Raw genomic sequence first — 13879 nt, forward strand, 5'->3', positions numbered from 1 at the left:
TGACTTTTTTTTGTTGAAATAAGCAATAATGACATGAGGTACGAAATTGAAACTCTTCCTAGATACTTAATATAATGACCTTCCCTGTCTCCACTAGGTGGCTACCCATGTAGCAAATATTCATGAGTTCAAGCTTTTGCGCAATACAGGTAACATTGAATATGTCACTTCTCCAAATCAGCTGGATTTCATGGGAAATTTTAACCTTCTGCTTACCATGTTGGTATTGTTTTTATTGATCACTCTTTTCTTGGACATTTATTGCTTCTATTTTTTTTTCACTGTTGTGGACTTTGTTGCTGACAGTACTGTTTTTCATTTTATCTTACCACAAATGATATTTCTTTTTTGGCAAGAACTGTTTGAATTACGATTTTAATTTTATATTTACTTTTTAAAGTGACTTAATTTGCCATAGTTTTCACCTTTTGTCTTTTTGATAAAAATTTTTTAGTATTGCTGTAGGTAAAAAATGGTAATAATGATCTTTGGTGTACAGGTTGTTCTTCTATCAACTCTTGCAGCACCTGGTTAGAGGGGACTTGGTCTACAATCCAGAAGAAACAGTTAAAAGGCAGAGCAAAGCGTGCAGTATCTAAGTTGTTTGATGCTTGATGCCCTTGTGGTCCCTTGCTCTTCTAAGATTCCCCAGATATCGCTGTTTGCTTCAGATACAGTACATTTGGTCATCAGGGAAAAGAGCTAGGAACCATGGATGTGAAACTTTTGTCACCTTCTTTTCTTTGTCAGAATCCCACTGGAGATTTATCCAAGAATTTAAGTCTCAGATGAGAAGAATTATCCAAGTAGCAGATCTTGGCCATGGGGGGATTTCTTACCTTACCTGCCTTTCAACAGCTGACTTAAATATGCAAAGAGAATTAACCTTTACCTTTGGCAGCCCAGCAGGCATAAATCCCACCTGCCTGGTGGAACATTGTGCATCAAGTTTCTGATTGAACTCTCCGGAGATTTCTGGAAACCACTCTCACTGTTGATGCCGTCTTCTGACATCTCAGTTTCTGACCAGTCTATTGAGCCAGCTGACTGCCAGTTTCATACTATGCATATCAGTCTATTGAGCCAGCTGACTGCCAGTTTCATACTATGCATATCAGTCTATTGAGCCAGCTGACTGCCAGTTTCATACTATGTATATCAGTCTATTGAGCCAGCTGACTGCCAGTTTCATACTATGTATATCAGTCTATTGAGCCAGCTGACTGCCAGTTTCATACTATGTATATCAGTCTATTGAGCCAGCTGACTGCCAGTTTCATACTATGTATATCAGTCTATTGAGCCAGCTGACTGCCAGTTTCATACTATGTATATCAGTCTATTGAGCCAGCTGACTGCCAGTTTCATACTATGTATATCAGTCTATTGAGCCAGCTGACTGCCAGTTTCATACTATGTATATCAGTCTATTGAGCCAGCTGACTGCCAGTTTCATACTATGCATATCAGAGGTATCTGATCTGGTCTGTGATGTTTTCTTTGTTGGTGCTCACTGCAGCAGATTGCTACTCAGATAAGGGACCTGCCAGGCAGACTCAATGCACTAAATGACTTTTTGTCAAGAAGACGTCAGACACTGTACGCTTGTGGTCTCTTGTGCAAGTTTTCCATTAGATTTGCACTCTTTTGGGTGATCTGATGGCTGGTCACTTGGCAACCGTGAAGACTTCCAAACTATAGAGTGGTAATGGACCCAGACAGCTGGGCAGTGGATGTCATTTTAGTTTGGTTTGAATCTTGGCTCTCATGCAGATTTTCCATTAGATTTGCACTCTTTTAAGTCATCTGATGGCTGGTCACTTTGCAACCATGAAGACTTCCAAGCTATAGAGTGGTAATGGACCCAGACAGCTGGGCAGTGGATGTCATTTAGTTTGGTTTGAATCTTGGCTTACACCTTCTTGCACACAGTGTTAATGTATAGATTGATTCAGAAAATCAATGATCAGAACTGCTAGGTGATTCTTTTCACCCTTTCGAATGGGACAGTCTAGGAAGATTCAGGTTTTCCCAGCCTGCTCAAACAGCAGAGATCACATATTTTACCCCTGCCCAGAGTGACATATCCTTGTTTGGCTCTTGTTAGTAAATTACTGCACAGTAAGAATTCTCCAGCTAGAAGACTGCCCATTTTGAAAGATTGAATATACCTACTGAAAATATAAGCACATTTGATTATAGCTATCTTTTCAAATGTCACATTTGAATATAAAAGTTCATTTCAAAATATTATTGAGGCTTTTTGCTTGTATGCACAAGTTGACTGTCTCCAGCTTTTATCATCATGATTTAGTCTCAAGGAGCAGACACCTGAATCTGGTGGACCTGGTAGCAGTTACCCATTCATCCACCATACCTTGCTGAGGCCTGCACAACCTCATCACAGGCATTGCTTTAAAGCTTTCACTGTCCAGAATGTTTCTTTTGTAAGCAAATGGCACAGTCAGGCTTTTCTTTGCCCTCTTATTATAGCTTCTTTATGGCAGTTATGTTTTGCTTTGAGTTATCCCTCATTTGTGCTGTGTCCTTGTAAGGAGAATTGATAACATCCTCTGTTGGATTATCAAGTAAATGTTTGATGCTCATACATTTTCTCCTCTTACCTGGTCTTCTAACAGTAATGCAATTGGGTGTTGTATTGAATGAAGGTAGGACATTTTTATCATAAATTATGTTTCTTCAAGAATAAGATCATTCCCACACCTACCTGCAAATGCAAGCATCCTCATTAAATTGATGTATATATAATGTGCAGGTAACCAGTATGTCAAGTAATTGTAATGGTATCTAGGAAGAGTTTCTTTTCCATGAACGCTACTGTTATTAGGCTATGCTGTATGCAGACAGGAAAAATAATTTTTTGTCTTTCTGGGAGAGCTTGATTTGGGAACTTAATAAAATTATTGTGATTGGGTAAGTATTCCTCAGTAAACATAATTACTTGAAAAAATTTCTGTTTTATAATTTTTAAAACTTTTTGGACTTCATGTTTTGGAGAAAAATATTGTTCACATTCATTACAGTGAAATCTGCTCTTTCAAATACCTCCAAATAAAGGACACATGATCCTACAAGACAACATTTCTGGGTCCTTTTTCTTGCATCTATTATCTTTCAAAACTTCTGTATATTAAGTTGTTGTTGTTGTAGGGTTTAACGCCATTTTTAAGCACAAGATAGGCTATACATGGCGGAGGAAGAACCCTGGAAAACCTGGGAAGAACCACTGACCCACAAGAAGCTACTGACAGGCTTTCTCACGTACCCACGTTAGCCCAGCCTGAGACTCGAACCCATGCAGATGTAGGTGAGATGGCAGTGATCTGGAATGGTGAGCATTTTAGACCACTCGGCCACTCAGGGACCCCTGTATATTAAGTACACCTGTCCATTATAACAAAAGTTTAAGTGGTCACTTGTGTATCCTTCATAGCCTGCACACAGGTTTCACACAATTCACACAATTTTAAGTGGTCACTTGTGAGTCCTATGTAGAAAGCACACAGGTTTCACACAATTCACACAATTTTACGTGGTCACTTGTGAGTCCTATGTAGAGAGCACACAGATTTCACACAATTCACACAATTTTAAGTTGTCACTTGTGAGTCCTATGTAGAAAGCACACAGATTTCACACAATTCACACAATTTTAAGTGGTCACTTGTGAGTCCTATGTAGAAAGTGCACAGATTTCACACAATTCACACAATTTTAAGTGATCACTTGTGAGTCCTGTGTAGAAAGCACACAGATTTCACACAATTCAAACAATTTTAAATGGTCACTTGTGAGTCCTATGTAGAAAGCACACAGGTTTCACACAATTCAAACAATTTTAAATGGTCACTTGTGAGTCCTATGTAAAAAGCACACAGATTTCACACAATTCACACAATTTTAAGTGGTCACTTGTGAGTCCTATGTAGAAAGCACACAGATTTCACACAATTCACACAATTTTAAGTGATCACTTGTGAGTCCTATGTAGAAAGCACACAGATTTCACACAATTCACACAATTTTAAGTGATCACTTGTGAGTCCTGTGTAGAAAGCACACAGATTTCACACAATTCAAACAATTTTAAATGGTCACTTGTGAGTCCTATGTAGAAAGCACACAGGTTTCACACAATTCAAACAATTTTAAATGGTCACTTGTGAGTCCTATGTAGAAAACACACAGGTTTCACATAATTCACACAATTTTAAGTGGTCACTTGTGAGTCCTATGTAGAAAGCACACAGATTTCACACAATTCACACAATTTTAAGTGGTCACTTGTGAGTCCTATGTAGAAAGCACACAGGTTTCACACGATTCACACAATTTTAAGTGGTCACTTGTGAGTCCTATGTAGAAAACACACAGATTTCACACAATTCAAACAATTTTAAATGGTCACTTGTGAGTCCTATGTAGAAAGCACACAGGTTTCATACAATTCACACAATTTTAAGTGGTCACTTGTGAGTCCTATGTAGAAAACACACAGGTTTCACACAATTCAAACAATTTTAAATGGTCACTTGTGAGTCCTATGTAGAAAGCACACAGGTTTCACTTTAACTAGTCTTTCTTCCTTGATGCTGTTACAAAAATGAAAAGGATGACACCATTTGCCATCATAAATTGTTTCCAAAATATCTTACACACAAGTGAACTTTCACTCATTTGCACAAAATATCAGTGAGTGACCTTGTAAATCTTTGTATGGTCACCAGAACCAATATTAGGTCAGGTTTGGTCCAGTGGTACTAGGTACTATTACAATATAATCCTGATGTGAAGTAAATGCATTATCTGACATTGAAATAGTGGTCACTGTCTCTCACTTGCCAATGAATAAGATTCTTGAAATTACATCTCTTTTTTTCATTTAAAATCTATCCTGGATCATTAAAAAGGTCACTTTCAGATGTTTTTTTTTTCTTCTTCTTATTTTCTAAAGATTTTATTTATGGAGTTATTTCTGGAAGAATATGCATTAAAACCCTCCAATTAAGAACACCCATTTGACTGGGAAAGAGTGGTCTTAATTGGGAAATGGTCTTATTTTGAAGATCAATTTGCCCATTGTTATAGTCAATGGGACTTGACTTAATATAGTTACTAATTAGGGAATGGTCTTTACTATATTTTATATCAACTTTACTATACCCAATTTAATTTTTTTATAATAAAAGTCTAAATTCAAGTATTTACTGGTATACTGTTAATTTCTTGAAGCTGGAGTCTTTATTCCAACACTGATATCTTTTCAGTTTATTCTGTTTTATGTTTTATAGATCATGAGGGCTGTTCCATTTAAACATGGTACACTCAGAAGACAGTTTTTAAAAAAAAAATTATGCCAGGGTATTTCGATTTACTCAGATAGTTTATATGAAAATTAAACAAAATTCTAAATTGCATCTATGGGTGACTACTTAATGTTGAAAGTGCCTTCCCATGTTCCCAAGTATATTTTACTAGAACAGCATTTCTTTAAAATATTGATGTACATCTTTTCTTTGTAGATTATGAAGTTGGTGAAGAAACACAAAGTTGAAGAGGAGGTAAATGAGAAACTTTGTTATTATGTAACCAGGCATCTTTAAAGCTCCATTGAAATTTATGAAATGATTTTTTGATACATAATTTAAATGAAAAGATTTTCTGTTATATGATTTAAATATGTGATAATGTTGCTGTATTTAATTTGTAAACTCTAGAATTGTGATATGTAATAGATTTTTCCTGTGGTTTAACAGAAAATTGCAAGCAGTTCATCTATTTGAACAAGGTACACTTCTTGTATTCATGTAGTACTACAAATGTCTGGTAAAATGAATTAATTTGGAATGGAGACTAGAATAAGAGAGAAAAGAGAAGAAATATTTAAAGAATAAATAAAATCCTACTTGCCTAAAATTTTTTAGAGCTGTTAAAAAACGGAAGAGATCCATCTTAGTGTACCAGTATATTTGCTAAAATAAACAGTGGCACTGAGAAGTTGGAAAGCTTTTTGTGGAAAATATTTGTTTTCTATCATTTGTGAAGCATATATAATTCAGGGGACAGCATAAAAAAGCCTAACATTTCAAATAATTTTTTGAAAGTTCTGGCAAACATTGGAACTTACAAACCATTTATACATTTATATTCATAATTCTTACACTTTCATTTACCTTATCCTTATCAAATGATCTTAAAACACACTCATAATTCTTACACTATCAATTAACTTATCCTTATCAAATGATCTTAAAAAACACTCATAATTCTTACACTATCAATTAACTTATCCTTATCAAATGATCTTAAAACACCCATAATTCTTACACTATCACTTACCTTATCCTTATCAAATTTTCTTAAAACACACTCATAATTCTTATACTATCAATTAACTTATCCTTATCAAATGATCTTGAAACACTCATAATTCTTACACTATCACTTACCTTATCCTTATCAAATTTTCTTAAAACACACTCATAATTCTTATACTATCAATTAACTTATCCTTATCAAATGATCTTAAAACATCCATAATTCTTACACTATCACTTACCTTATCCTTATCAAATTTTCTTAAAACACACTCATAATTCTTACACTATCAATTAACTTATCCTTATCAAATGATCTTAAAAAACACTCATAATTCTTACACTATCACTCACCTTGTCCTTACCAAATGATCTTAAAACACACTCATAATTCTTATACTATCAATTAACTTATCCTTATCAAATGATCTTAAAACACTCATAATTCTTACACTATCACTTACCTTATCCTTACCAAATGATCTTAAAACACACTCATAATTCTTACACTATCAATTAACTTATCAAATGATCTTGAAACACACTCATAATTCTTACACTATCAATTAACTTATCAAATGATCTTGAAACACACTTATAATTCTTACACTATCACTTACCTTATCCTTACCAAATGATCTTAAAACACACTCATAATTCTTACACTATCAATTAACTTATCAAATGATCTTGAAACACACTTATAATTCTTACACTATCACTTACCTTATCCTTACCAAATGATCTTAAAACACACTCATAATTCTTACACTATCAATTAACTTATCAAATGATCTTAAAACACACTCATAATTCTTACACTATCAATTAACTTATCAAATGATCTTGAAACACACTTATAATTCTTACACTATCACTTACCTTATCCTTACCAAATGATCTTAAAACACACTCATAATTCTTACACTATCAATTAACTTATCAAATGATCTTGAAACACACTTATAATTCTTACACTATCACTTACCTTATCCTTACCAAATGATCTTAAAACACACTCATAATTCTTACACTATCAATTAACTTATCAAATGATCTTGAAACACACTCATAATTCTTACACTATTACTTACCTTATCCTTACCAAATAATCTTAAAGGACACTAATAATTCTTAAATAATCAATTACCTTATCCTTATCAACTAATCTTACAGCATACTTAATCTGAGTATTCTTTTTTAAGTGACAATTCTTGAACATATCTGAAAAGTTTGATACTGATGCATATAGAGTGTAGGCATAGCAATCTATGCATGTGATAGGATCAAGGGTTCATGCCTAGAATAGTTCTGAAAAGTTTGATATTGATGCATATATAATGTAGGCATAGCAATCTATGCATGTGACAGGATCAAGGGTTCATGCCTAGAATAGTTCTGAAAAGTTTGACAGTAATACATATTGGGTGTAGGAATATTAATTTATGTATGTGACAGGACCAAGTGTAGAATACATCTGAAAAGTTCTACAGTGATATATATGGGATGTAGGAATAGTAACTTATGCATGTTATGAGACCATCTTTACATGTCATTTCCTACAGTTTTTTATGTATTTGTTAGGAAAAGCTTGCCTTCCTGCATGGCATGTATCAAAGATTGTTGTCAGGCCGTATCTTGTGGCCAACAAAAGAGAAGGCATTTGGCCAGTTATACTGGAGTGACCTGACCTCCATGGTTTATGATCAGGTTTCTGCGCTTGTCGACAATCTACAACATGCAGAGGAAAAGGTAATAACATTTTGTAAATCATTATATTTTAGTGTTAGATTCATGCAAATTCAGTAAATTCAGCACATTTATGCTATATATGTTTGCATTTGTGCAAATGCAGTTAATTCAGCACATTTGTTTGTCCAGTGTTCACATTTGCATGATTTGCTTTTTTGCAACAAACACTAAGTTTTGTTGCCTTAATAAATGCGCAGAAGTTATGTGTTCTTTAAAATTGTATGATATTTACTAGTTATTTGTCAGAGTAGAGAGTACAGTAAATTTCTCTATACATAAATTGTTTTTACTTTTGTCAAATATGATCCTGCAATTGTATCTCTTATGTCCAGAATGAAAATAAGTATGATTCCAGAACTGGTTTGTGTAATTCCTGAATCACCTAAAAGCTTTTGCAGTGTGTCTTCTTTTGATCAATGCTTTTCTGCTATTTGAACCGTTAAGCACTTTACTAGATCAAATGGTCACAGACCAAAGATCTTAAGCAATAGCTTTTTTTTTGTCATCAGTTGAAAAGCAGTGCATAAACAAACAAAAAACATGGGATTGTGGTAAACTGTAGGGTGTTAACAGTGGTGGACAGTTAAGTAGGATCTAAAACCATACCAGGTATAATGATTATATGGGATCATGGTCAAGTAATGGGTGTTGAAAGTTGTGGACAATTCATTGGGGTCTAAGACAATACCAACAATAATGATCATATGGGATCATGGTATCCTGATGGATGTTCTAAGTGTGAGACAGTTGTACTTATGCACATGAAGTTTACTAGGTTAATATGATTTGTGAGTTTAATTCTCTTACAGATGAAGGAGCTGGATGAGGCCCTTAAAGTAAAGGAAGATGCCCTTAATGAAGCTCAGAGGTTCCATGAGGACCAGTTGAACAAATTAACTTCTTTGACAAAAGAGCGAGAACTCTCTTGGCAGAAACAAAAGGAAGAAATTGAGGCTCACTACTCACAGCTGCTGTCAGAAATGCAAACTAGGACAAAGGTCAGGGGTCATATGCCATAAAAGGATCCTACATGAATGTTCATAGGATTTGTTTTTATGACAAAAACTTGCATGACATGATATGCCACATGGTTTTTCTTAGACGATGAGTTGTACATTCTGTTCTTCACTGAACTATGTAGACTATGTGTTTATGACAGCACTGCAACTGAATACTGCTATATATTGTTCAGATATTGGAGAGTATTTATCACATTTGTCCATATATAACTAAGACCTATTTCAAAGAATAATTTACAAGTAGATCATTTTAACCTGTTCTCCTGTAATCATAGATAGGTTCTACCATAGCTTATATAGAGAAATTTTGTTAACTAGACATATCCACTACATTAGTTATACAGAATGCATTGGAATGTGCATCTAAAACCTTTCTTACATTTAAAGATGTATATACATGTATACAGCAATCAGGATCTTTCGGAATTGTTTATAATATGTGAAAATGACGAAACCTGTTGATTTTTTGAAAATCTTATTGGACAAAGAGGTGAAAATAATAAAAAAATGTATAACTTTCTTTATAACTTTTATATAAAATGATGTTAAATTAAGATTGTTGTTATTAGATAGTAAAATCAATGATTATTTTCTGAATTGAAAATGCTATAGTAAGATGACGACTTGAACAAATTACTCCATCAGACAACATGCTTTTGTCCAGTATGATGTCATGAAGTCATCTGTGATGTTCTGGTGTCATATATCAATTTTCTAAACTAAAAAGTATGAATTGGGTTTATTAATGTAATATATTTAAATAAATAATTTTCTAAAATAGTAAATATTTTACGTCATACTAGATAACTAAGAGACCACACCACTACACAAAAAATGATGAGAGGAAAACAAGAGAATACATTTCACAAACAAGTTATTAATGTCATCAATAAATTTGTATTTATTCTTCATAATTTTGAAAGAAAATATTGTGTTTTTATTTTAGAAGAGTCAAACCATGGCAGATCAAGCATGGGAGAAAATCAGGTCGACAGGAACCTTGCAAAGTGGTCTTGAGACGGAGTGTGCAGAACTTCAGAATCAGCTGACTGAGAGCAAGAAACAGAACAAGACATTACTTACTGCTTGTGCTTTGTTCTGTGGTGCTTTTTATCCGCTGTGCTCACGCTCAAACAGTCTTGCTCTTCAGAGGCGCATAATGGAAGATCAGCTTAATAACTGGGACCTTTGTAAAGAGAGAGTAGAGCTCTTGGTGACAACATTGATCAGTGAAATGAAGGGCAAACAGAAGAATTCTGTTGACACAAAAGTGCCAACACAGAGAAATAGGAATCCTATTTTGTTATTCCGTAAAGGTGCTATCACTGTGATTGCGGCAAATAGACTGCGTAGATTTGGTCAGGAATGCTGTAGATGTTTTGTCACTCAAGATTCGGTTTCAGGCTTGAATAGTGTTATTGTGTGTACAGGTGGAGTCAAGTCAGTGTTTACACCAACACATGGTAAGTTTATGAATCATTTTTGGTGCTTTTATTGAAATCAGTATAAAATATTTCGGGGGTGCTTGTTGTTTTGATTAAAGGAAGAAGAGAAAAAAGAAAGTTTTATAACACTGGATGAGTGCGGTATTGTGTATCATTTGATAAGCACTTTCAGGTGAAACAGAAGATTTAATTTTTAGTGGGCACAAGTTATGATGTTAGATGGAAAGATTATATTCTTGTCATGCTTATAATAGTTAAGTCATGCATATATCTTTTTGTTGTGTTTGCATAATGTATTGACCCATGGTAGAACTTTAAAAATTGTGAGGTTTTGCTGGCCTAAATTGCCTATTTAAGTTTGAGGTTGTTTATAGTTTGCAAGGGTATTGACAGTAGTCTGTTGTACAGTTGGACTGGGTGAGCCATGTAAGCTAAAGGAATGTAGGAGTATTCTTTGATTGATATTTAAGTTATGTGCGTGTGTGTGTGTGTGAAAATATCTTTATGTAGAGTTGCCATCAGTACTGTTCTTTTTCTGTTTTAAGTTTTAGTGTTTGTGGTGATATCCTAGTTTTTTGACCAAACATAATAAAGTTCATTTGCACTCTACAAAGATTCTAAGGGATGAGGCTTAAAAAGAACAGTGGAAAATACAATGACTTTGCTTCACTGAGGTCCTAGGTTTAGTTCTCATAGCTATATTATTTGTCCAACTGTTGTTTTGCCCCTGGTACTAGTGCAACAACTGCATCTTGATTTGTTCTTGTCTGTCCATTGTCTTGCCCTTGCTACCCTGTCAGCATGATTATAGCACAGATATTGCCTGTATGTCAGTGATATTATATACTCATATAATGAATCTCATATATAGATGGTCTTATTATATTGTTCACACTGGTACTTCTAGCTTTTCTGTAGATGTGGTCCATGTTTAATTTTTGTTTTGCCATGGGTACACTTTGTTTATAGAAGTAAGGGTAACAAAGGAACCCATTTTATGAGATGAAAAATAATATTGTTTAATATTTCATTTAACATACACAATAAATTGTTTCATATTCATTACCATTATAGATTTTGAACATAGGCTTGTGTATTTAGAATTGCGGAATAAATGCTAAGTTTAGCAGTGTGAAACTCCAAGTTAGAAATGAATGCAGGCTTGTTCCACAAAGAAGTTACAACATACTGTGATTTTTATTATGGACAGACATACGTTCAAAATATCATTAAGGTGCAAGATTGTACTGATATTAAATTTTAAAATATTTACAAATATTTGCTGCATATATAGGATTGACATGTTGTTGCTGTTGCAAAGAATCCAACTTGGAAATGGAGAACCAGTGAATGTAGAGAAATAAAAATACCTCATTTACTTACTGCATATGTATTTATTCCTATCAGTACTGTACTTTATAAATATTGAGAAGCAGATCAATTCAGATGTTTTAAAAACAATATTGTTCGTTGTTTTCTTTCTTTTTCTTATAAACTTGCTTTTATGGATTGATTCTTTTATAGAGGCATTAGTGGAGATTTTAAAAAGACTTAGAGTCATTATGTGAATTCTTATTTTGTTGTTTAATAAATCTGAATATTGCAATCTTATCACAGAAATTACTTTATTTAATAGAAAGATTAGTAGATAATTATTTTATCTATTTACAGATTATTATATAGGAATGTTTAGTCTTATGTTCAGTTGTATCATGAGCCTTTTCTGTAAATGTGGGGATATACCCCATAACAGAACTATTTAATATTTAATGGGTTGAGGTACATTTAAAGTATATTTAAGAATATTTTATACAGTTGATCTGTCTGATTGATTTTTTGTATGTATATATATATATATATATATATATATACACACACACACACACACAGAGTGTAGTACCCGGTATATAAAAATGAACAATACAGTGTAGTAGTACTTTTTTAGCTTTAACTATATTGAAAACAATAGAAGCATAGGCAGTAATGTTTCATTTTAATGCCATATAAAGATATAGTTTCATTTTTCTTGTCCTTTTTTCGATTTGAACTCAGGGACTGATTTAATTTTGTGGTCTTATGACAGTTTTCAAGTTACCTGTGAAAGAACCGCTCTGGTGGCCTAGTGGTTAGAGTTTCCACCTCAGATGCAGGAGGTTGTGGGTTCGATCCCCAGCCAAGTCATACCAAAGACTTACAAAAATGGTACTAACAGCTGCTTCACTTGGCACTCAGCATTAAGAGGTTAGTGTTAGGACTGGTCGGCCTGGTGTCAGGATAATGTGACTGGGTTGGACATCATGCTACATGCCTGCGGCATGATTCCCCAGTGCTAGACATCACTATAAACTGTCACACTGCAGACATTGTAGCCATATGACTGAAATATTCTTAAAGAATCCAGATCACACTCACAGACACACACACTTGTGAAAGATGTGTTATTTTCATTCGTTTCATTTGTATGGGACACTGTGGAGCCTTTTTTTATTTCACATAAAAAATTAAAGATGTGTATTTTAAAATTAGTAAATAGTTGATGAATGTACTGTATTGAAAAAAAAAGGTTTCATTTGTATCATAATTGTAATGTACACTAGTTTTTGTGAGTTAATGGTTTTTGCACTTGTTAACAAAACTCAGCTAGTGTCAGTATGTAGATAAAGGTGTAACAGTGTTTTGAGTATTTGAGGAGATACATTATTTTGCTGTTGCAGTTCTTCAACAGTGCTGCAGAGGTTTCCACAGTAATGCTATGAATGTTCCTCAAGTCCTAATACACAAAAATTGTCATGGAAATTCTTTTGTATTTTGGGAAAAGATCGCCAGGAATTGTTAGTCATGTCATAAAAGGGTTCCTGCTATCTTGATAGTCTAACATTTCAACAGTACAGTCATGGGAATTAGAACTGTATAATCATGGATGTTAACCATATATTCACAAGTATTATAACTGTACAATCATGGGTACTAGAACTGTACAGTGATGGATATTAGTACTGTTTGGTCATGGATATTAGTACTGTATGGTCATGGATATTAGTAATGTACAGTCACAGATATTAATACTGTATGGTCATGGATATTAGTACTGTACAGTGATGGATATTAGTAATGTATGGTCATGGATATTAGTAATGTACAGTCACAGGTATTAGTACTGTATGGTCATGGATATTAGTACTGTATGGTCAAGGATATTAGTAATGTACAGTCACAGGTATTAGTACTGTATGGTCATGGATATTAGTACTGTATGGTCATGGATATTAGTACTGTATGGTCATGGATATTAGTAATGTACAGTCACAGATATTAGTACTATATG

General features: G+C 33.8%; 1 protein-coding gene across 1 annotated transcript in view; it reads left to right on the forward strand.

Moving 5' to 3' along the window:
• Positions 1-13879, forward strand: part of LOC149801593 (coiled-coil domain-containing protein 171-like) — a 124586-nt gene that overhangs the window by 66168 nt on the left and 44539 nt on the right. The window contains exons 18-21 of the mRNA XM_089956814.1: positions 5544-5582; positions 7923-8090; positions 8900-9088; positions 10056-10572. Of these exons, the coding sequence (XP_089812940.1) occupies positions 5544-5582; positions 7923-8090; positions 8900-9088; positions 10056-10572 (913 nt within the window). The remainder of the gene's footprint in view (positions 1-5543; positions 5583-7922; positions 8091-8899; positions 9089-10055; positions 10573-13879) is intronic.

Source organism: Sinohyriopsis cumingii, chromosome 4, assembly GCF_028554795.1.
Source record: "Sinohyriopsis cumingii isolate HCF-2022 chromosome 4, ASM2855479v2, whole genome shotgun sequence".
NCBI lineage: Eukaryota > Metazoa > Mollusca > Bivalvia > Unionida > Unionidae > Sinohyriopsis > Sinohyriopsis cumingii.